At 50.0% G+C, this 23,611-nt stretch overlaps 1 protein-coding gene across 1 annotated transcript; it reads right to left on the bottom strand.

The window, feature by feature from the left end:
• On the bottom strand, positions 9,068–10,128 carry BDKRB1 (bradykinin receptor B2). The gene is given in 2 exon segments (NM_001113064.1): positions 9,068–9,431; positions 9,434–10,128. Coding segments are annotated over 2 exon segments (1,059 nt in total).

The raw sequence follows: 23,611 nt of genomic DNA, 5'->3' as shown, positions 1-23,611 counted from the left end.
TCCCAGGAGCGAGGACCGCTGCTCACCGCTTATTGGCCGGAGTCCTATCACGTGATCTCGCCCAGCTTCAAGGGAAGCTGGGTAATGTAGTCCTGTAGGAAACGGGGGTTGGTGAGCACCTAGTCTGACTCTAGTCGACTGAAAAAACGGACAACCTTAAAGTTGAGAATTCTGTTTTATTCTGCCCTTCTTGCTGAGGATTTCAAGCCTGGAAGCCTCTCGGACAACTCTGAGGGACTGCTTCGAAAGGGTAAGTAAGGTAGGACCCAGGACATACAGGCGTTTTTGCAACTAAGAGAAGGTAGTTGGAACTTCCAAAGATGACTGTTAGGTAAAGAAACCCCGACATCTCAAGTTCAGGAATGTAGCCCTTTTCTGTGCATGGAGAAGATGCAAGAGTTCGGGCTCACTCAAATCATTCCTTTGGATGCCCCTCAGCCTCTGGGGCCGGTAGCTAGAAAGGCGTGTTTTCCCATCCCGAGTTCCCCGAGGATGCTCACACCTCCTCCTGTGTCGTTTCTGTCCCGAGTTCCTTCAGGGCTCACCAGCGGGGGCAGCTGCGGCAGCTTGAGGGCTGCACCGTCCTCTCTTTACTGACGTGGCAGCAGTGTTTTCCACTCACACCCCGCTGCATGCAGATTTTCATCCAAGAATGTCTGACTCCAGACCCATGCTCTTAGCACAGACCGCCAGAATCACACTTCCTCACACTCCAAGGCAATTTGATGCTGCTAAAGTTGGATATATTTTTCCTCTTTGTTTCTATTCCTGAAGGCAGTTCCTCGTGGAGCAAACAAATTAAACTCAGTGAACATTTGCTGAGTAACGAGGAAGGGTAGTATACGGTAGGGGTTCTTTTTTTTTTTTTTTTTTTTTTTTTTGGTCTTTTTGCTATCCGTACGCCAGAGCCACAGCAACACAGGATCTGAACCGCATCTGCAACCTACACCACAGCTCAGGGCAACGCCAGATCGTTAACCCACTGAGCAAGGGCAGGGACCGAACCTGCAACCTCATGGTTCCTAGTCGGATTCCTTAACCACTGCACCACGACGGGAACTCCAGGGGGTTCTTAAAACTTGTCTGTAGATTGGAATTACCCGAGGATCCTTTAAACTCTCAAACCCAGGCTCATCCAAGACGCATTAAATCACAATGCAATATATTAAATACATTTTTCGAAGGTGTGGTTTTGAAGCTGCCCGGTGACTCTAGGGTGCAGCCAAGTTTGGGAACCACTGGTATAGTTGTTGCAGGAAGGGGGACCCCTCTCTGGGCCCAAGCAGAGGCTCCTATCTGACACTTGGAAATGAACTGTCTGAGGAGACACATGTGCTGACAAAGCACAAGGAGCGACTGGGCAGGACGCGCAGGATAAGGCAAGCCAGGAGGACTAACTGCTCTGCCGCATGGCCCGCAGCCTCACTTTTTCTGGGAATGTGGTTAGTGTCCATTTGTCTCTGGCCAGTCATCTTGCTTGGGCCATATTCGATCTGACTCCAGGTCCTTCCTTGTGACGCAAGCATCTCTCAGCCAAGATGGATTCCGGCGCCAAGGATCCTTGGGGTGGGGGGGATTGCTCATCTCCTCCCTCCTGTTGGCCCCTCCCAAATTCCCTCAAGGCAGCACCTTGTTCCTCCTCCTCGGGGCCGCCTGCTGTGGTGAAACCTCTTGTGCGAGCAGCTATTCTCATGCTTGGCCAAAGTGGGTGGTTTCGGGAGTTCCCATCGTGGCTCCGTGGTTGACAAATCTGACTAGGAACCATGAGGTTGCGGGTTCGGTCCCTGGCCTTGCTCAGTGGGTTAAGGATCTGGCGTTGCTGTGAGCTGTGGTGTAGTCACAGACTCAGTTTGGATCCGGTGTTGCTATGGCTCTGGTGTAGGCCAGTGTCTACAGCTCTGATTAGACCCCTAGCCTGGGAACCTCCATCCATATGCCGCGGGAGCGTCCCTAGAAAAGGCAAAAAGACAAAAACAAAACAAAACAAAAACAAAAAATAGTGGGTGGTTTCAGTCAGTGGTTCCCTAATGTGGTGGCTAAGAATATGCATTTTTAAGTTAGATTGCCCGGGTGTGAGCCCAGGCTCAGGACGGGTAAGCTGGCTGGCCTTGGGGAAGTTGCTTAACTTTTCTGTACTTCAATTTCCTCCTCTATGACATGGAGCGGATAATAGGGTGTTATGAGAATTACGTGAGTTAACATGTGCAGAGTGTTTAGAACCGTGTCCAACACACAGTATGTACCATCTAAGTGTTGGATACTGTTGTTCCTGTGTCCTGAGTGCCTCGCCTAAACAATGCCCTCCTCGAGAGATGAAAGATAAGGGTCTTGGGCGGGGGGACCTCAGAACCCAGAGGGAATACCTCAAACGTGAATATAAAACAAATTAAATGCAGCTCCTCATTCCAGCCATGGGTCCCTTACAAATGGAAATCAATTTGGTTTTGCTCCTGAGAAACTGAGCGGCATTTTACGAAGCTGAGGAAAGATCAGAAACCACTCAGGGCAGTTTTAGAATTGAAATTCCTGGTTTTGGAGACACCACCTGCTCTCCTCTTTCACTGCCGTCTGGACATCTGCTTCCTTGGCAGTAAACACAGATCTGCGGCAGCCTTGGGGTGGCTGGGGGAGCCGGTTCCCTTGGCAGCCTGATGTTCAGCATTGACGGGTTACGGGGAAATGTGACTTGAAGGGTAGGTAGCTCGTGGGTAGTATCTGGAAATAAAAGTCCCGGAGCATGCTGGAGGCCAAGCTTTTGGGTTTTGAGTTTGCTGAGGAAAATGGGCATTAGCCCATCCTTACAGGAAGAATTTCTAAGGCTGTCAGAAGAGGACACAACATTCTTTTAAATTTAGATCTCATTGAGGTATGAAGGAACACACAGGCTGCTTGTTGCCAAGTACTAACATTGCTTCCAAAACCTAATGTGAGCATTTTGTCAGCCCAGATGTGGCCCATTTATTTTTAGAGTGGTGGAGACCTCAAGGCTATAACTCCAAAAGCATTTAATATTTAGTAAAAGTTAGGCAATCCCCCCCCCAAAAAAAACCCTATACTATTTAAAATTCAGTACCAGTATCATAGTTCTGTCATTAGAAATCCTTTCATTTATCATAAAAACTTCTAAGACCAAATAAATACCTTCCTCTCCTCTTCATTACCTTTAAACTGAAGCTTTACTTCCCCCTCACCCTCTGATTTCTTCAGAATACTCTTTAAAAAAAAAAAAACAAAAAAAAAACCCTGCCTTCAGGCCAGATTTCATTTTGAAAACCACCTTCTTGGTCTTTATGTCCTATTTGCTGAACTGGGGTTTCAGCCGACTCTCTACCCCAAAGATCGACCTTGAACAAGTCCCTTAACTTGACTGCACCGCCCTTTCTCAGTGGTTTATCTGTTGGAAGCTCCCTAAAAGGGGGAACACCCAGTGACATGCGACGCCCCATTTAAAATTTGAGAGGCTGTTGCCATCTGCTCTCTTGCGGAAGCTGTGCCCACCAACACACCCACCAACCGGGCTCCAGAGAAGCCGTTGCCTTTTCACATTTCCATGTATCATTACGCGTTGTATCAAATCTGTTGCAACCCATTCACGGAAAATTTGTGCAGAAACATTTCTGGGGAAAGAGCACTTCTCCACTGAGGCCAGCAGGGGGCGCCCGCTCTCCTCTTTAGTGGAACTTGGGTTTGTCGCGTTTGCTCCCTACAAAGCCCAGAAAGCCCATGTGAGCCTGCGCAAATTCCACCCCACCCGCGCCCCACAACGTGGGAAGGTTTTGGAAAAATCTTAACTATCCCACCCCTTTCACAAGGCTAGTCGGTGACAGCTTCCTCTTAGTCGAGGAATTTAAAATAAAAGTGTCATTTTATGTCACAATTAATTTCTCCCTTTAAGCACTGGGTTGGGCAGTAAAATCCACAAGACTTGTGAAAGGTGCCCCTGTGCAGTTTTCACAGCAGGTTGATAAGAGAATACTTGGGACGTGAGATAATAGAAATGTGCTGTATATTCAGATAAAGATCTTTTGTTATGTCTCTCCCATGTGGGTAGGTCAACCCAAGTCTGAAACAGAAACCTGTTTCAGCTTCTCTGCGAATTCATTCCTCCACGGGAAATGCAACCCCAGATCCTAATCCTGCCACTCCTGGGCTGGGACTAGGCTGAGGGGATGGAGGGATTGGGCTTGAGCACAGAGTTTAAGGGGGGATAGACAGGGAGACATCTAATCAAGATGACAATTACTGCAATGTTTTAAAAAATCGAAATGGGAGTTCCCATCATGCGTGGCTCAGCAGAAATGAATCTGACTAGCATCCACAAGGCTGCGGGTTCGATCCCTGGCCTCGCTCAGTGGGTTAAGGATCCGGTGTGGCCATAGGCTGTGGTGTAGGTCACAGACCTGGCTGAAATCTGGTGTCGCTGTGGCTGCAGTGTAGGCCTGCAGCTACAGCTCTGATTGGACCCCTAGCCTGGGAACCTCCACAGACTATGGGGTCAGCCCTAAAAAGACAAAAAGAAAAAAAAATAAATAAATGCCAAACAGCCATGATGAAAAAAACATGGACATTTTAAAGCAAGACCGGATGAGCCCTGCACCTTCGTGCTCATCTCAGGTGCCAGGTCTGCCGCATCCTGCCTTTACGGAAAACATGCTATAAAGCTCATATGATTGAGCCTCACTCTTGCCCTTGCTCCCTCTTTCCCAGTCTCAGCCCCCCACCACCCCCATCACAAGGTTGGCTATAGTCTGATGTGGGGAAGATAACATTGGGAAAAGCCAAAAGGCATAGATGGGTGGGAGTATTTATTGTAAAAACCTGGGGAATGATGCCGAACTCATTAATGGCTAGTGGCTCTGAGCAGTTGTCACTGTTGGGGCTGGAGGAGAGCTTCTGCTGTGATATTAGCAAACATTTATCGTGTGCACGGTGGTGAGCGATTCTCTGTGTTTGGCTGTTTAATCATTCCAGTGGTTGTGCAGTGCCCACCCCACCCCCACCCCGTGTGCCAGCCTCCAGGCCTCCCTTTGCATGTGCGTTCCTAGCGCCGTGGCTTCTCCCCTTTAAGTTCAGTCCTTCAAGGGCTGAAGTCCTGCCACCTCCAAGAGGTCTCCCCAGACCCCTAGCCCCTCCTTGAGGCCATCGTAGAATAACTGCATCAGATCAGCCAAAATGTGCTTCTCAGCTGGGGATGCGGAGAGATGTGCTCCCAGACTGGGAAGTCAGGTTTGGGGTGCTCCCCAGCCCACTGTCATTACACCTAACCCACTGTGGTCTTGAACTCTATCTGAGGTCAGCCTCTGCCCATTGCACTCCTCTGCTCAAGCAGAGTGGCTAGCTGACAGGCTGCTGATCACAGATGGGTGGGTAAACCCAGCCAAGACCAGCAGAAGAACCACCCCACTGAACCACCACGAGCTCAGGGAGTTGTTTTATATTATTAAGTATTGGGGTGGTTTGTTATGCAGCAATAGGTGACTGATACACTCTTCAGGCCATCATCCGTATTCTAGTGACGTGACTGCTCTAGGATGCGGGTCTAAGACACTCCCCTGTTCAGAGTCTCCAGCCACTGGCGTGGCCTGTAGGAAATCCTGACCCCTTCACCTTGGCATAAGCCTTCCAGCTCTTGAGTTCACTGGCTGAGAACATCGGCACTGGCTGGTCCACACCGTCATTGTCCTGTTTAAGACCCAGTTCTGGGTGACTCCAGCCTCCGCCCCTGGAGGGCCCTGGAAAATGGGGGTGCTGCCTGGCCTGTCTGCAGGGTTGCTACTCAGCATCAAAGAATGGGCGCCAGGGGAAGCGCCAGGAGGTCAGTTCCGAGGGAGCCATGGGTTCCTCTGTCTCTTCTTTGCTGCTTAAGGTCCCTACTTACATGCCTGCAGAAGTAGATGCTCAGTAAATATCAGCTGAATGGATAAGCGCAGACTCTGTGTTGCAAGAACTCCCATGTGTTCAAGGGAAGCCCCCAAAGCGAATTCTTTTTATGCCCGTACCTGTGGCATACGGAAGTTCCTAGGCTGGGGTCAAATCAGACCTGCAGCTGCGACCTATGCCACAGCCATGGCAACGCTGGATCTGAGCCTCCTCTGTGACCTAGACTGTGGCTAGCAGCAATGCTGGGTCCTTAACCCACTGATCGAGGCCAGGGACTGAACCCACATCCTCAGAGACACTGTGTTGGGTTCTTAACCTGCTGAGCCACAGTGGGAACTCCTAAACGGTGAATTCTCATATGGAATTTAGATTGTTGAACACCATGTTGTCCGGATTAGATATATGTGGAGGCCAGATCCTGCTTGTTGACCTAAATCCAGGCCACCTGAACCACTCTGCGCTCTCCAGGAAACCTCCAGGGGCTGGGGCACAGATCAAAATGTTGTCACTGATGGCTTATGAAGCCCTGGTGGCCCAGCCCCTGCCAGCCTCTCCATCACTGGGCTCCGGGACCACCGGCCTCCTTTGCATTTCTTTCTTTCTTTCTGTCTCTCTTCTTCTTCTTTTTTTTTTTTTTGCTTTTTAGGGCCATACCTGTGGCATACGGAAGTTCTCAGGCTAGGGGTCCAATCGGAGCTGCAGCCGCCAGCCTACACCACAGCCACAGCAATGCCAAATCCAAGCGACATCTGCGACCTACACCACAGCTCATGGCCACACTGGATCCTTAACCCACTGAGCGAGGCCAGGGATTGAACCCACAACCTCATGGTTCCTAATCAGATTCATTTCCACTGCGCCACGACGGGAACTCCTCCTCGGCATTTCCTGAGTGAACCTGGGTCTTTGCCGCTATCCCATGAGGAATGGTCCTCCCTGGGCAGCAGCAGAGGCTCTCACCCTTCCCCCGCCACTCCATGGAGACTGGCCTGGGCACCTGGCCCCCTGGCCTCTCCTTCCAGGGCCTTCCAGCATCTTGCCTGCCTGGCAGCCCACCCCCCACCTCTCTAGTCTTTGGGGTCTCTTTATGCCAACCTCCCAATGCCACGCCACTCAGTCCTTGTCATCCTGGAGGATGGCCCCACCCCTGAAGTGGGGCCACAACCTCCTGTTATCCTTGTTCTATCATCTGGATGCTCCCACTACCCCTGTTCTTTAACTGCATCATCGCCCTGCTTCCCTCATCTCCTGCATTCACTTCCTTCTCTAATTTAGCCATTTCCCACAGTATGACCAGCATCCTCAACGCCCTTGAACTGTGCCTGTCCATCTGACAAACCCCCGGCGCTGGAGCAATCCACTATCCGCCTCTCCTGGGCCTGCTGAGCACCGCTAGAGGATTCACATAAGAAGTGCCTGCCTCGGAGTTCCCATCATGGCTCAGGGGTTAACAAACCCGACTAGCATCCATGAGGATGCGGGTTCGATCCCTGGCCTCGCTCAGTGGGGTAAGGATTTCGTGTGGCCGTGAGCCGTGGTGTAGGTTGCAGATGTGGCTCAGATCCCGAGATCCCGCGTTGCTGAGGCTGTGGCGTAGGCCAGAGCAACAGCTCCAATTCCACCCCCGGCTGGAAACTTCCACATGCCATGAGTGTGGCCCTAAAAAGACGTGGAAAAGAAAAAAAAAAAAAAAAAAAAAAAAGCGCCTGCCTCCGAGCTCCAGCCAGGCCCTCAGAGCCCCAGGAACACCTTCGGCTTCCCTCTGTGCCCTTGACCATTACAGGCCCTCCCAACACCTCCGCTCTCCTCAGACCTCAAATCCCTCCATAACTGCCTCCTCCATCCTCCCGCCTAACCTGTGAACCTGCTGCCTCCGGGTCTGATCTGTTTCTTTTATCTGGATCACTTCTTTCCCCCATTTTGCTCATCCTCTGGGATTCAGCTTCCACGTCTCTTCCTCTGGGAGAGCCTCTCCAGCTATCCTCTATCCAGGCTGGACACCCCTTCTCTGTGCTCTCAGAGCACCTGCTCTCACCCAGTGATGGATCCTTCTGCCCTGTGACAGCTTCCTAACTATTGTCTCTGTTGTCATAAGCTCCTGGAAGGCAGGAGCTCAATAAATATTGTTCACCCACAGCCCACGCTTTCTACCTGTGTGTCTCGGTTCTGCCTCCACCAGCCCTTCCTCCCTCTCTCCGGGTAGCCCGATTCCACCCCTTGTCAAACTCAGCTCATTTTACTCCCTTCCTGCCCTCCCTTTTGAAACCCCCAGAAGGAGCCCGTCCCCTCTCCCTCTGGATGCTCCAGGGAGCGGGTCTGTGTCACGCTCTTGCAATTTCTCATTTCCCCTTTTTACACTCGACTTATTTCCATCTCCCTAAGTTCCTTTTGGACAGGCGCTCTGGCTCTAGCATCTCTCTGTTTCCAGCAGTTAACCTGGGACATCTGGGTGGGCAAGTGGGTGTAGGGAGATGCTCCCTGGAGATTGTTTCCTGTCGCAGGAATAAATGAACCACAAACTTGGTGACTCGCAGCAACACGCGTTTATTATCTCATGGATCTGGAGCCCAGGCACCCGAATCAGTGTCCCTGGGCTGAAGGTGAGATGTCAGCAGGGCGGGTTCCCTCTGGAGGCTCCATTTCCTGCCACTTCTTGCCTCCTCGGGGTGCCTGCAGTCTTTGGCCTGTGGCCCCTTCTTTGCATCCCTCCAGCCTTCTCTGTCCCTGACACTTCCGCCTCCCCTGTATAAAGACCTTTGTAGGAGTTCGTGGCTCAGCACTTAATGAACCCGACTAGTATCCATGAGGATGCGGGTTCGATCCCTGGCCTTGTGCAGTGGGTTAAGGATCTGGGGTTGCCATGAGCTGTGGTGTAGGCCAGCAGCTACAGCTCCAATTCGATCCTTCACTTGGGAGCTTCCATACGCCGCAGGTGCGGCCCTAAACACAACAACAAAAAAGACCTTTGTAATGTCGCTGGGCTCGCCCTGATGATCCAGGATAATCTCCCACCTCACCATCCTTAGCTTAATCACATCTGTGGGGTCCCCCTTCCCCTGGAAACGTTCACAGGTCCTAAGGATTAGGTCCTGGTTGTCTTGGGGGCCCGTGATTCAGCCCATACATAGTATTTATGACGTCAGGAATAATTGATAGGAAAGCCACGCTTCTTGGCCCACTGGCTGTTTTAATGCCGCCAGAAAATTTGGAAGATTTCTTTCCTACGGGACGAGGACACGGCAGTGAGCTTTCTGGGGAGGCATCGGTGATACAGTTCCCAGATCTTGGTTCTGAAAAGCTGGCCCCAAAAGACGTAGATGACTGGATTTAGGCAGCTGTTGATGAAAGCAAAGAAGTTGGTGTACTGCAAGCCCAGGTCGGTGAAATCCTCCCAGAAGCAGCCTCGGATGGCCCGCACGTGGAGCAGGAATTCCAGGAAGGCACAGACGTGGTACGGGGTCCAGCAGAGCAGGAAGACGGCCACAAGCGTGAGGATCAGCGCCGTGGTCTTGCCATCCCTGGGGCCCCCGCACCTTGTCCTGCTGAGCTGCCCCGCCCCCGCAGGGCTGCCAGGATGTGGTAGTTGAAGAAGAGGATGGCAGCCAGCGGGAGGAGAAAGCCCAGCACGTTCAACTCCACCGTCCTGACGAAGGCCCAGGCCTCGTGGGGGAAGGGCAGCACGCAGGCGGAGACGTTCAGCTCCGGGACCGCTTGGACGGAGCGCAGCAGGAACGTGGGGATGCTCAGGAGGCCCCCCGCCGTCCAGATGAGCACGCAGGTGGCCTGGGCCCAGTGGCGCCGCCGCCGCCGCCTCCAGCTGGCCACGGGGTGCACCAGCGCGCGGTAGCGGTCCCGGCTGATGGCCACCACCAGGAAGATGCTGATGAACAGGTTGGCCTTGATGACGCCGTTGACCACGCGGCAGAGGGGGGCTCCGAAAGGCCAGTGGAATCCGTTCCGGATGGTCTCGGCCCAGAAGGGCAAGCCCAAGGCGAACACCAGGTCAGAAGCGGCCAGGTGGGCCAGGTAGATTTCCGCCGCGTTCAGACGCCGTCGAGGCACGAGGAAGACCGACAGCACGAAGAGGTTTCCCAGCAGGCCGCCCGAGCAGATGGCCACGACGCAAGTCGGTAGCACCTTGTGCAGCAGGTGCCAGGCTTCCTGAGCACCGTCACACAGCGTGGCATTTGGAGGTGGGAGCTGGCTCTGGTTGGAGGCCTGGAACCCCACGAGGGTCTGGGAGGCCATCCACGGGGACCTGCGGGGAACAACACGTAGCATCACTTGGGAGGCAGCCCACTCCAGCCCTCGGCCCGACCGGCCTGCCTCCAGGTGGGGTTTTTTTTTTGTTTTTGTTTTTGTCTTTTTAGGGCTGTACCCCTGGCATCCAGAGGTCCCCAGGCGAGGGGTTGAGTTGGAGCTGCAGCTGCCGGCTACCCCACAGCCACAGCCACGCCAGATCCGAGCCACATTTGTCACCTGCGCCACAGCTTGCAGCAATGCCGGGGCCTTTAACGTCCTGAGCGAGGCCACGGATGGAACCTGCATCCTCACGGATATTAGTCGGGTTCTTAACCTGCTGAGCCACAACCGAACTCCTTGCCACTGGTATTGGAACATAAATTTCGTTGGCACAGGGCCACCTGCATTCATTTACATTTTGTGTTACCATGGCAGCGGAGTTGAGTGGTTGCCGCAGTGGCTGTGTGGCCTGCGAAACTGAAAACATTTACCCCCTGTTCCCTGAGAGGAAAATTTTCCCGACCCTGGGTATAGAGGCAAGGACCAGGGCTTTGAAACCTGAGTTCAAATCCTGACACACTTGGGTGCCACTTAGATCCACGGATTTTGATTTTCCTTTTTGAAAACGGGAGCTCATCGGATCCCTCTTGTGGGCTTGTGGCGAGGACCGCAGAATCTATGGCGAGCTCGGCCTGGTGACCTGGCTTAGCGGAAGCACTCAGCGCAAGGACGTGGTAAGTCTTATTTACAACCACACCGTTGTTATTAGCTGTTTAACCAACATTTCATGAGCACCTACTTTGTGCCAGCTCTCTGCCAGGTGCTGGCAGCACAGGGAACAGGGCTCGGCCCCCTGAAGATGCTCTAGAGGGAGGCAGATACGGAGACAGTGGTCCATGATCGAAGGTGGAGTCAAGCAAGGAGGAGGCCCGGCCGACGGGGAGGCCGACCCCTGGGGCTGGACCAGGAGGGTGGGTGGGGCAGGGCAACAGTTGAAGGTGTTTCTGGGGCTCCACCCCTAATAGTCCTCCCCCCACCTGGATGAATGAATATATATGCAAAGTGCTTCAAAAGTTCCTGACTCTGCAGAGGCACTTGCTACCCATTAGCTTGTTGTCTTTGTCATCAGCCTTGGTGATGCTTAGGAGTTCTTCAACTGGGGCAAACTCAGAGTGGCCAGCACCAGAGACAGTGTAAGAGAGCTCCTCTCGGCAGGGTCGCTTTGGCTGTGCAGTCTTAGGCAGCCCCTTTGTGTCTCTGAGCCCGACTTGCCCCATCCGAGGACATAATGATCTTTTGGCTGTGACACTGTAACCCACACATGGCGACATTCACATCAGGTGAAATGAATGGGTTCCCCCATTCATTCGTCACTGGACGAGTATCTATTAAGCACCCCCTCGGTGCCAGGCACTGTTCTAGGTATTTGGGACACAGCAGTGAATCAAGCAGGCCAAACCCACTGCCCAGGAGGTTCTTCAAGCTTTGAGGGAGGAGAGAGGCAATGACAATAAGCATAAAGAATAGCCCTGTTATATGGAATGATTGGCCAATGGGGACTGCTATATAGCACAGAGAAGTCTACACAGCATTCTCTGACCATCTATGTGGGAAGAGAATCTGAGAGAGAATGGATATGTGTATATATATATGGCTGGGCCACTTTGTCGTGCAGCAGAAATTATCACAACCTTGTAAATTAACTATACTATACTAATTTATTTTAGTACACTATCCTAATTTAAATTATACTAAATTAGTACACAATTTTAGTAAACTATACTAATTTAATTTATACTAAATTAAATTAACTATACTTCAATAAAACTTAAAAAAAAAAAAACCTGTTGGCAGAGGAGGGGCAGCCGTGGAGGCGGTGAGCTGTGACCAGGCTCTAGATATATTCCGAAGGTGGGCTCAGCACGATTTTCAACCAGATATAGGTCCTGAGAAAGGAGGAGTTGCATGGTGTCTAGATATTTGGCCCGAGCATCTGGAAATATGAAGTTGCCATCAACTGAAATGGAGATGACAGAGTGGAGATGGAACAGGTTTGGGGGGAGACTGGAAGTGCCTTTTGGACATGGGGAGGCTGGGCTATCTGGTAGCCCTCAGGTGGGGCTGTCGGGCCGTTAGCTGTACTAGACCTGTGTTGAGAGACAGTGGTGCATATTTGGGAATTGTAACACCTGGATGGTGTCTGGTGTTTAAAACCACAGGACTGGAGGAAATCACCAAGGGAGAGCACAGAGAAGAAGCTGCTAGGCTGCTGGCTGACAGGTCTGCTGGAATCATGGGAAATGATGGGTTGGGAGGCTGTGAAGCATCCATGGCTTACGGAGTTCTGACCCAGAGTATGTGAAAGAGCAGGGATGCTCTCATTTTGTCGATCATTCCAGGGCTTCATCCATAACTAAATATTTATGTTGTTACTTAGCAAGACTTTTCAATTTCAAGAAAAACCCTTCTGGCAACAATGAGCAAACAAAGACTTAAGTCCCTAACTTCTTTCTGTCTCTCCGGGAAATTGACGACAATCGTGTAACTTGCACAGAATGTTGATGTTTACATCATGATGGGGGCCGTGACAATTTCACCAACCACAAGGAAACCTGACATGAAGCTGCTCCTTCAGAAGTTTGTGTTTTGCAGAGATGGTGCCTTGACACATCAATTTCACCCACATCACTGCAGAAGATGCTGGTACAGGTCACTCTGGAAGGGTGACTTTTCACTTAAAACAAACAGCTGGTCTTCAAGTTAATTCAGCTCGTTATTAGCTCCAAGTGATCTTGTGCACGCATCCAGGGCTCTGGCTCATCAATGTGACAGCACCGTAAGAAATCCACAGACAGTGAAACAGTGCCTGTTTGATACCAGTATCCTCGGATTCCTTAAATGGAAACATCCGTCAATTCCAATCATGTTTCTATTTTTCATTGGTTCATGGAATCAAAGCGTAACTTTTGGAAGTTCGGGCTGGTGAAGTGAAACCATGGACGCTGTGTGAATGTTATTCTAAATTCCGTTTACACTGTTCACATTGGAAAGAAAGTTGTATTTTTCTGATGATAATACACACACATTGTGGTGGGCCCAGGGCCGTGGTAACAAGAATGCTCTTGCTAAAACAAGAGGCCAGTGGAGCAGAAATGTACTTTGAAGAGGTCGTGGTGCACATGCAATTTTGTTTTGTTTTGTTTTTTGTCTTTAGGGCGGCACCTGCAGCATATGGAGGTTCCCAGGCCAGGCTAGGGATTGAATCAGAGCTGTAGCTGCTGGTCTGCACCAAAGCCACAGCATCGTGGGATCCAAGCCATGTCTGCAACTATACCATGGCTCATGGAACATTGGATCCTAAACCCACTGAACAAGGCCAGGGATCAAACCCTCATCCTCATGGGTACTAGTTGGGTTCGTTACCGCTGAGCCACGATGGGAACTCCACACACACAATTTTTAACTGCATATAAATGTTTCAATATTTTGCCAATTGAAATGGAGGTTTTAGTTGGTAAGATTTTACATCCATTTGGTAGTTCAGAATGACTAAACTATGAAATTTCCGTGAGGAAGTTGATGAGGAATTGAAATAAAAACCACTTGACCACTCCTGGGCATCTATTGAGAGAAAACCATGACTCGCAAAGATACATGTACTCCAGTGTTCATTGCAGCACTATTTACAATAGCCAAGACATGGAAACAACCTACATGTCCATTGACAGAGGAGTGGATCAAGAAGATGTGGTATGTACACACAATGGAATATCACCAGCTATTAAAAGGAAAGAAATAACAGCACTTGCAGCAACATGGATGGACCTAGAAATTATCATGCTAAGTGAAGTCAGTTGGACCCTGAGACACCAATGTCATGTGCTATCACCTGTATGCATCTAAAAAAAGGACACAACGAACTTCTTTGCAGAACAGATTTCTGACTCAGACTTTGAAAAACTTTTGTTTTCCAAATGAGACATGTTGTTGGGGTAGGGGGATGCGCTGGGGGTTTGGGATGGAAATGCTATAAGAAAATTGGGTTGTGATGATCCTTGTACAACTCTAAATGTAATTAAATTCATTGAGTAATTTAAAAAATAATACAAAAAAACCACTTGAGGGTATGCACTTTCTTTCTCTGCTGCCCATCATCAATCAATTTTAGAAGACCTTGAGTCTAAGTGCCCTAAAATGTTATTAAGCTATTTGTTAAGGCAGAGTTGTAAATTTTTGTTGAATTTTGTTCCAAATCGATGAGGAATCTTTGATCAAGTGTTCAATGAACAGAGCACCAGAACATCGGCTATTAGAGCTTTTAGCAGATTGTGATGATTGAAAACAAATTTTTAGGCAGAAAATAATTGAAAGTTATTGCTGAAAGAGCAAGGGAGAAATGATCAAGCTAAGTGGTCAAAAGGTGACGTGATTTAATTTTCAAATTCTGTAATGAACTTTGGGAAGAATTTGTGAAAAGAATCTTTTCAAGTGGATAAGTTCTAGTCTCTACAAAAATGAGATGAAATTGAGAAAGCCTCTGATATGCAGCATCTAAATTTGACAAAGTATTCAAAAATTATAAATAGCTACAGCTTATTTGAAGAGTTTAATCTGGTGAAAATCTTTGTTGAAGAAAGGAACTCAAACTAAGGCATAAAGAGAGCACCTGTGAAAATATCTGGGCTGAAATATTTGCATAATTCCATATGCAAAGAATTAGACTTGAAAACGGCCTCTGCCAGGCAGAATTTGCTCAGAGTTTGTCAGGTACCTCAGCAGCTACAGAGAGAACAGTTCCTTAATTAAATACATTCTGGTCCAAGAGAAGAGTCAATTGCAGGTGCTAATATAAATTTATTAACCCGAACCTTTGAAGAAAAAGATTTCAGGCAATTACTGGAATAATTAAAAAATAATAAGATCATATTTTTGAAAGAAAAATGCATCCTTCAGGAAAATGCTAATGACATACTGGAGTCAGGTACAAGCTGAAACTAATTGTAGCACCTGGATATGTACCCAAACCAGTTATTTTGCTCATGTTATTTTTCAGTGTTCAGTTAATTAACATAAAGAAAGTGATTCATTTTGTTTTAATATATGTAAATGTATGTATATATTTAGACTTATTTGGGGAAAAATGTTTTTAACTAGAGCTACTTTATAACTACAATATAATATAACGAATTTGTGAGTGTGTGTGTATGTCTACATATATATATATATATATATATATATATATAGTTTTTAAAAAATTGTTGTGATTAGAACTACTTTAGAGGAGTTCCCTGGTGGTGCAGCAAGTTAAGAGTATGGCATTGTCACTGCTGTGGCGCCATTCAATCCCTAGCCTAGGAACTTCAGCATGCCCCAGGTGTGGCCCCCAAAAAACCGACTTCATAACTCCATGAATATAGTATAATCCATTTGAAGTCACCCAGTTTATGGTGAGTTGTTTCAGCAGCCACAGGAAACCAACACACCAGCAAACCTGATTTCTCAGGTGCCTGGCAGGTCACCGCAGCAGCCCCCTGTACTACACGCAAGGGTGGGAGCTGTTTCCTAAGGCTGACGTTGAGCTGGTCCTTCCTGGGCCCTTCTCTGCGCCTGCTGAGGAAGCTCCATGTGCCACGGAAAGCCCGTAGGCCTTCATCTGAGCCCAGTGTGCCTCCGCGCTTGGCCGCAGCATCAGACCCTGATGTCAGATCTGATCCTTCACTCTCAGCCACACCTGTGATCTGCTGAGGGTCTGGACTGAGTGACAACACACCTGGAGGAAGGATGGCTGTCTTTGTGCCCATTATACAGATGAGCAAACAGAGGCGAAGAGGGCTGGAGTGACTTGCCCACAGTCACACGGTGAAAGGAACCAGTCTGGCGATACACAGCTCTTCTTCCAGGCCCAGCTCAGTGTCCCCAAAGACAGTGGGCCTGGAGTCAGGGGGCCTGGGCTTGGGGCCTGGGGTGACCCAACTGTGATTCTGGGCAAGTTGAGTAAGTGTCCTGAGCCTCAGTTTCCTTTTCTGCAGAATGGGAATAATGGCAACAGAGCAGCATCCGAGCCTATTGTGAGGCTTGGATAAGATGCTGCCTGTAAAATCCCCTTGTAGGTTTTAAAGCATCAGATACGAGGCTTGAATGAGGATAACCCCCAGCACAATCCTAACGGCAAGAACTACAGTGGCACTGACGCTGATGCCGACAAGGTCCCTCTGAGTCCCTCTCCTTCACGTAGGCTGCCCTGGGGTCGTAACGTGATGTCGGAAATCCCAAGAGACCAGTTTCCTTCTCTCCCGAGCTGTGGGGCAGTTCAGGGAGTACCTAGCACCCAGCACAGGAGAAAACTAAGGCTCTGGACAGCTGAGGGCCCAGAGGGACTGGGTTCCTGCAGCGGGATTCTCACGGGTCTCCAGCCTCTGAGCTTTCACCCCCAGGAGGCTTAGAAAGGGGTTCACGGTGGGTGTGGAGAGAGCCCCAGATGTGATCTGCTTGGCTTTTCTCCCTTTCCTCTTCCAGGTCACCTTGAACACACTCAGAAGTGTGGATGCCTGGGCAAGAAGGGGTGGCTCTTGGGGGGCAGTGGAAGGGGCCTGGCTTCCGTGTCCTGAATGTCCACAAGGTCAGCGAGAGGCAGGAGCTGCCTGGGCACCACCAGACCAAAGCACCGGCCCCACCCCCCCAGGGTCATGGGGTCAGCAGAGTAATGGCCCCCAAAGATGTCCACGTCCTAGTCCCTGGGCTCTGCAAACACGCTCCCTTACATGGCAAGAGGGACACTGCGGATGTGATTAAGAATCTTGAGATGAGAGGACGCTGGGTGGTGGGGGTGGCTTGATGTCATCGTGAGTGGAAATGATTTCATGTGTAGGAGAGGGAGGGAGTTAGATTCAGAAAGAATTAGAGGACACTATGCCTTTGGCTTTGAAAATGGAGACGGGGTCTCAAGCTAAGGAACACAGGCAGCCTCTAGAAGCTGGGAAAGGCCAGGAACGGCTTCTCCCTTAGGGCTTCCAGAAGGAGCACAGCTCTGCCGACGCCTTGACTGGAGCCCAAGGAGGCTGATTTTTTTTTTTTTCCCTCCCCTTTTGGGCTGCACTCATGGCATAAGGAAGTTCCCAGCTAGGGAACTGAATTGGAGCTGCAGCTGCCGGCCTACGCTACAACCACAGCAACACAGGATCTGAGCCGCATCTGCAGCCTACACCACGGCTCACAGCTATGCAGGATCTTTAACCCTCTGAGCGAGGCCAGGGATGAAACCTTCATCCTCATGGATACTAGTCCGGTTTGTTATTGCTGGGCCACAATGGGAACTCCCCTAAGGTGGCTGATTTTAAACTTCTGACCTCACAACTATAAGATAATACATTGCGTGTTTTAAGCCACAAATTGTGTGCTAATTTATTACAACAACCAGAGGAAACTGAGAGGGATCAAAGCTTCACTCTGCCCAGGAAACCGGGGACTGTAACCCATGCCACTGGCAGAGACCCCCTTACTTCAGCTCAAATCCGATTGGCTCAGCAGACACTGCTCTCCCTCCCACAAGACCCGGCTGTGTCCGTGGCCACTGCAGCCAGGACATGCATCTGCTTAAGGCAGGGTTACTGGGGGCAGGGGGGGGGTCTTTATCAGCTGCTGCCTGTGTTTATGTAAAGTTGGCCAGAGAGAAGAAAATCTTCCTTTGTTCCTAGTTTTAGCTCAATATTTCCCTGGCAGATAATATGTGGGCAAAATCCAGCAGCTATTGATATTAGTAGTAATATTTGATATCATTTGAAAAACTCAAGTGACATTGGGCAAGTCTACTACAGGTGATGATTCTGTCATTTCTTTCTTTTTTCTTTTTCTTTCTTTTTTTTCTCTTTTCTTCTGGCCACACTTGCAGCATGTAGACGTTCCCAAGCCAGGGACTGAATCTGAGCTGCGGCTGAAACTTATGCCACAACTTTGGAAATGCCAGATCTTTTAACCCACTGTGCTGGGTTGAACCCTTGCCTCCACAACAACCTGAGCCGCTGCAATCAGATTCTTCACCCACTGTGCCACAGCGGGAACTCAGATTCTTCCATTTCTGTGTGATCGTTTCTGAGCTCTGCACATTTTAGCATCTACTCCTAGATGCTACTTGGAAAACAACGGGCCTTCCTTCAACAAATCAGCCTTCTTCAAATTCATTCCATTTCTGCAGTGAGGTGATGATCCAGGCATTTGGAATACAGATGCAGATAATAAGAATGTCAACCCAGTCACATAATGAGATGTTTTCAAACCACAAATAACCCAACCAGTTACCGGCCTTATGAAGTTGTGTAAGCAATCCTGGAGAGACCAGTTTGATTTTTATAAATCGAATTTGTAACTTCTAAGGGGTCAGAGCCCACATGGAGCTCTGGTGCCTGTGTTCAGCCTCACATGTTTCAGACCTTGACCTAAAGCACTGCTGGAAATACCCTGTTCCAAACTCTTCCTCCTCCTCCTCTTCTGGAAAAGCAGCTAAAACCCTAAGAAGCGTGGGCGACAAGTCTCTTCAATGGATTGTGTTCTTTTAAAAATACACTCACAGAAAGTTAAAACTTCTGCCAATATTAGGTGTAAAAGGAAACTGTTTTTTTTTTCCTCCTGAGATGATTTTTCTTTTATTCTTTTTTTAAGTTTTTGCTTTATATACTTAAAGATATATAAACAACAGAGTAACACAGTTATACACACCACACACATATATATATGTTCTTTTTCATATTCTTTTCCATTATGGTTTATCAGAGAATATTGATTATAGGTCCCTGTGCTAGACAGTAAAACCTTGTTGCTTATAGGTAAGAATTTGCCTCTAAGGTAATTATTCTATAATTAATCTTATGGGTGATAATTTGCCTCTGCTAATCCTTTTACAAGAGAAAAGAAAAAAAAAAGATCCTTTACTTACTCAGACAAAATGAAAGAACTCAGACTTCAGCTGGGTTTTCTGATGCTGGGAGCTGCCTTCGGAGGTGTTCGCTGTTCTGGGAAGCACGGTAGAAGTTGGCGGCCTTAAATTACATAACCCCCCCTCCAGTGATGTCATTGGCGGGACTGCCCCCAAGTGAGCCTTCCAGACAGAGGAAGCAAGCTGGGATTTTGAAAGAAAACCACTTTGCACTTCGGGGCTGGCAAGCATTATCCAGCCACCACCTCCTTCTTTCTTTGGGTAATATCTGGGGAGGCTTTTGAGCTCCCGCCAAGAGGGGTACTGCAGCCAGCATGCCCTCAAAACACATTTTGGCATCTCTGAGTCCCCATGAGCCTCGCCTTGCGTCGGCGGACACTGAGTGATGACTTTGCCCAGTCTGGGGACCTAACTGTCTGGGGTTGGGCAGCAGCTTTCGTGGGAGCGGACTTGAATGTCCCCTTTGGAATTTTGGTCCTGAAGGGTACATTGCCAAGAATCCATCAGTACGGACCCCATGAAATAAACTGAGCCAGGAAGAGCTTGAGTCATGCCATGTGCAGTGTTGAGTAAGATCAGATGCGCCTTCCCCTAATCTTCCCTGGCAGTTCTGAAGTTTAGTTTTGATGTAAGTCTGCATTTATCAAGTTGAACCACTCAGGAGCTCATGTTCAGACAGTTAGAAATGTCTGGCTTTTAAGAGTCAGCTGGAGGAGTTCCTTCTGTCTCAGCAGTAATGAACCCAACTAGGATCCATGAGGACATGGGTTCCATCCCTGGACTCGCTCAGTGGGTTAAGGATCTGGCGTTACGCGAGCTGTGGTGTAGGTCACAGGTGCAGCTTGGATCCCAGGTTGCTGTGGCTGTGGGGTAGGCCAGCACTGCAGCTCCAATTTAACCCCTAGCCTGGGAACTTCCGTATGCCACGGGTGTGGCCCTAAATAGCCAAAAAAAAAAAAAAAAAAAAGTCAGACCTCAAGAGCCTTTGACTGAGTGCTGCCTGCTTTCCATCTCAGCTCCTGCATATTAAGACATTTCCAACTTCCTCCATACATGCAGGAGAAGGCGTCCACCCTGGGGCTTGATTCCGCTTCTGGAACGTAATCCCCTCCCTACACGCTAGTCCTGCCTCCTGGAAAGTCGTCTGTCTCTCTGTCCATCTTTCTTTCTTCCTTCCCTTCCTTCCTTCCTTCTCTCTCTCTCTCTCTCTCTCTCTCTCCTTTCTTTCTTTCTTTCTTTCGTTCTTTCTTTCTTTCTTTCTTTCTTTCATCTTTTTCTCTTTTTAGAGCCACACCTATGACATATGAAGGTGCCCAGGCTAGAGGTCAAATTGGAGCTACACTGCCAGCCTACACCTCAGCCACAGCCATGCCAGATCCTTAACCCACTGAGCGAGGCCAGGGATCGAACCCAAAGCCCCATGGATACTGGTCTTGGTTCCTGGTCGGACTGTTTCCACTGCGCCACGCGGGGAACTCCTGGCTTTCCTCTTTTCGATGGGAGTGGAGACGGGACTGGTCTGGAAGGATCTGTTCTCAGGCGCTGTCTTCCTGCTCCAGCACGTGTTCCCCACAGGGGATCCTGACACCAGTCCTGCCCGGAGAGGGCACACAGCTCCCGTCTCAGCTTGGCCTCGGGGGCTGTGAGGAGTGCCCAGTGTGTGGCAGCCCCCCCCCCCCCGCCCTGGATGGTTGGGACCCCAAACGCTGCCACGAGTGAGGGCTGAGTAAGCGGTGTTTTGGGAAATGACCCCGAGGCCGCCTTGCCAGGCCGTGGGGACCCTGCGGGGGGCGGGGCAATGGAAAGTTCTGCAAAGAAAGTGGATGTTCCCGCTGCTGCTCACTCGGGTTGGGAATGGGAAGTGGGCCTTGGTCCAGGGAGAGAGGGTCTCCCTTTGCCTTGGGGCTGTGGGAACCTGAATTCTGGGGGCTGAGGGCGGGAGGAGGGAGCCCTCACGTCTAGAAGGGACCTCGGGCCTCTGGCAAGTGGAGAAGAGGGGCCGAGGCTGAGAGTGGTGTGAGCTGTGCCGGATGGAAGTCGCCTGGGTCCTGGGACACTTGGCTGGGGTGGGCAGTGTAGGTATTGATAAAAGCAATAGCTGGATGCCGTGAATTCTAGTTGATAGGGTCGACGTAAAGACATCTTCACAGATATCAAGAAAAGAATAGGCCACCCATCCCCGAGCAGTACGTGGAATTAATGTACATCCATGTCCACCAAATAATTAGCCCCTGTCTCATAAGCCATAGAAATCACAATTCTCAAGTCATTTTATCAGAACAAGAATGCTTCTGATTCCTTCAATCGGAATTCTGATGGAGGGTCCTACAGTGGATTATGAAAGGCTTTGCTTAGATTATGTGCAAACGGATTACATGTTAATGAAACAGAATGGGAGTTCCCGTTGTGGCTCAGTGGTTAACGAATCCGACTAGGAACCACGAGGTTGTGGGTTCGATCCCTGGCCTTGCTCAGTGGGTTAAGGATCCAGTGTTGCCCTGAGCTGTGGTGTAGGTTGCAGATGTGGCTCATATCTGGCATTGCTGTGGCGCTGGTGTAGGCTGGTGGCTACAGCTCTGATTAGACCCCTACCTGGGAACCTCCATATGCCACAGGTGCGGCCTAGAGAAGACAAAAAAACCCCAACAAAACAACAACAACAACAACAACAAAAAACAAACCAGAATGGCTTTTAATGTGTAAAAAGTTATTTGAACAGATTTAAAATGATTATTTTAACTGATTTACAATTGTTATGACAGATACCATTATAAGGCACAAACAAGTGCCTTAGCCAGCAGGGTGGGACAGGCCAAACCTCCTGGGGTTGACCTTAACATAACAGAGGGGGACCTCGTGCAGATACATGTGGGCTTAGACTCTGCTCAGCGCAGAGGCAAGGGAAGGACGAGCTGGAATTTGAGGATCTTGGGAACACAGAGGTCACATCCCCACCGTGACCTTCAGGGTCACTTTCCAGCTCTCCATTTGCTAGGCCCTGGGGTCCCTTTGCCTCTTCTCTTTTCTACGCACATGTAGCAGCTGCTTCACGTTAAAGACTCAGACATATTTAGCTCAGAACGTCTCTACAGAGGACGTCTACATGCCAGGTGTCTTCAGGGGTCCCACTCTGTCCTTAGCGCATGGTGTCCATGACAACATATGGCACATGGCATCTATTACCATGTATTGTTACAGTAATATGTGGCATCTCCTCTGTGATAAAGGAAGGAAACCACTGCGGGCAATTTCCCGCCAAGGAGAGAGGCGGCGCTCTTGTGACGATCCTGCTCATGCTCTTTCATCTCGGCCCAAGCTTTCCTTCCGGTCTTAGTTTTAGACAGTGCTGCAACAAGTAAGTCTGCAGCAAAGAACCCCAAACCAGTCTCCTCGCTTTCTGATGTTGACTTCGGGCTAGAAGAAGCGCTCGCATTTTGTCACTTCAAGGGCCCACCTCCTGGGAATTCACAGACCCCCTCTGTGGTCCTGCTCTATCACCGGGAGCCACCCTCTCCCCTGTCCTCCTGTTTTGGCGCGAGGGGCATCTCACGGGCTGCAAGCATCTGGACTTGCCCGCCTGTGAGCGTTTGGAGGAAACCGCAGTCCTGGTCCTCTCTGCTAAATGCCCATCCATCATCATTCAAGCCCTGTTGTAACCTCTGCTCCTTTTTGTTTTTGTGCCCATTCCCATGGCATGTGCAAGTTTCCGGGCCAGGGATCGAACCTGCACCACAGCTATAACCAGAGCCACAGCAGAGACAACTCGGGTCCTTAGCCCACTGAGCCACCAGGGAACTCCACCTCTGCTCCTTTGTGAGCACAGGTCTGAGCAATGTTTTCCCCGCTGTTCTGCAAACATGTGGGGAGCAGCTGTGGGGGGCTGGGTGTGAGCTCGGCCCCTGGGAGCAGAGAGGACGGCTCAGTGTCTGCCCTGGGCCACTCATGCTCCACTGGACGAGGCGGGTGAGTGGGCAGCCAAGTGCAGGAGATGCCACGGTAGAGAACAGGGGACTGCAGCCTGCAGGGTGGATGGGGCTGTGATGTCAGGGGGATAAAAATATAAAAGCCTCACTGTAGGTCTAACAAGGCGCAAAGGCCTGGAATCTGCAGGGACACAGCTGCAGACCTGAGTGTGTCCTGGATATTCAGGCAGCTGCAGCTGCAGCCCTGGCCTGAGTTCACAGCCATTTAGAAGCCAAGGGCTCTGGGCACCAGCCTCTTGGCAGAGAAAGCTCCACTGGGACAGTGGTTCCATGGGCCAGGAAAGTTTAAGGAAATCCATGGAAAATTCTCCATCACCTGGGCCATCAGATCCTCCTCTGGGGGAGCTGGAGAATTCCTTGAGGGAACACAGCCTGGGGCCTGGCACACTGGGGCTCGGGCAACCCCCAGGGACAACACTCAGATGGGGCCTGGAGCCGGGACCATCGGCTGATTCCTTGGTGTTCTAAAGCCTAAGCCAGACCACGGTGTGTCTCTGCCTGAAGCCCTCCGCTGCCCTGTCCAGGCCCAGGAGGACACTAAGGTCTAACAGGGGCCTGAAAAGACAGTGCCCTGCCT

This window comes from Sus scrofa, chromosome 7 (genome assembly GCF_000003025.6).
Source record: "Sus scrofa isolate TJ Tabasco breed Duroc chromosome 7, Sscrofa11.1, whole genome shotgun sequence".
Taxonomy (NCBI): domain Eukaryota; kingdom Metazoa; phylum Chordata; class Mammalia; order Artiodactyla; family Suidae; genus Sus; species Sus scrofa.
This window is presented reverse-complemented; position numbering and strand designations above follow the sequence as displayed.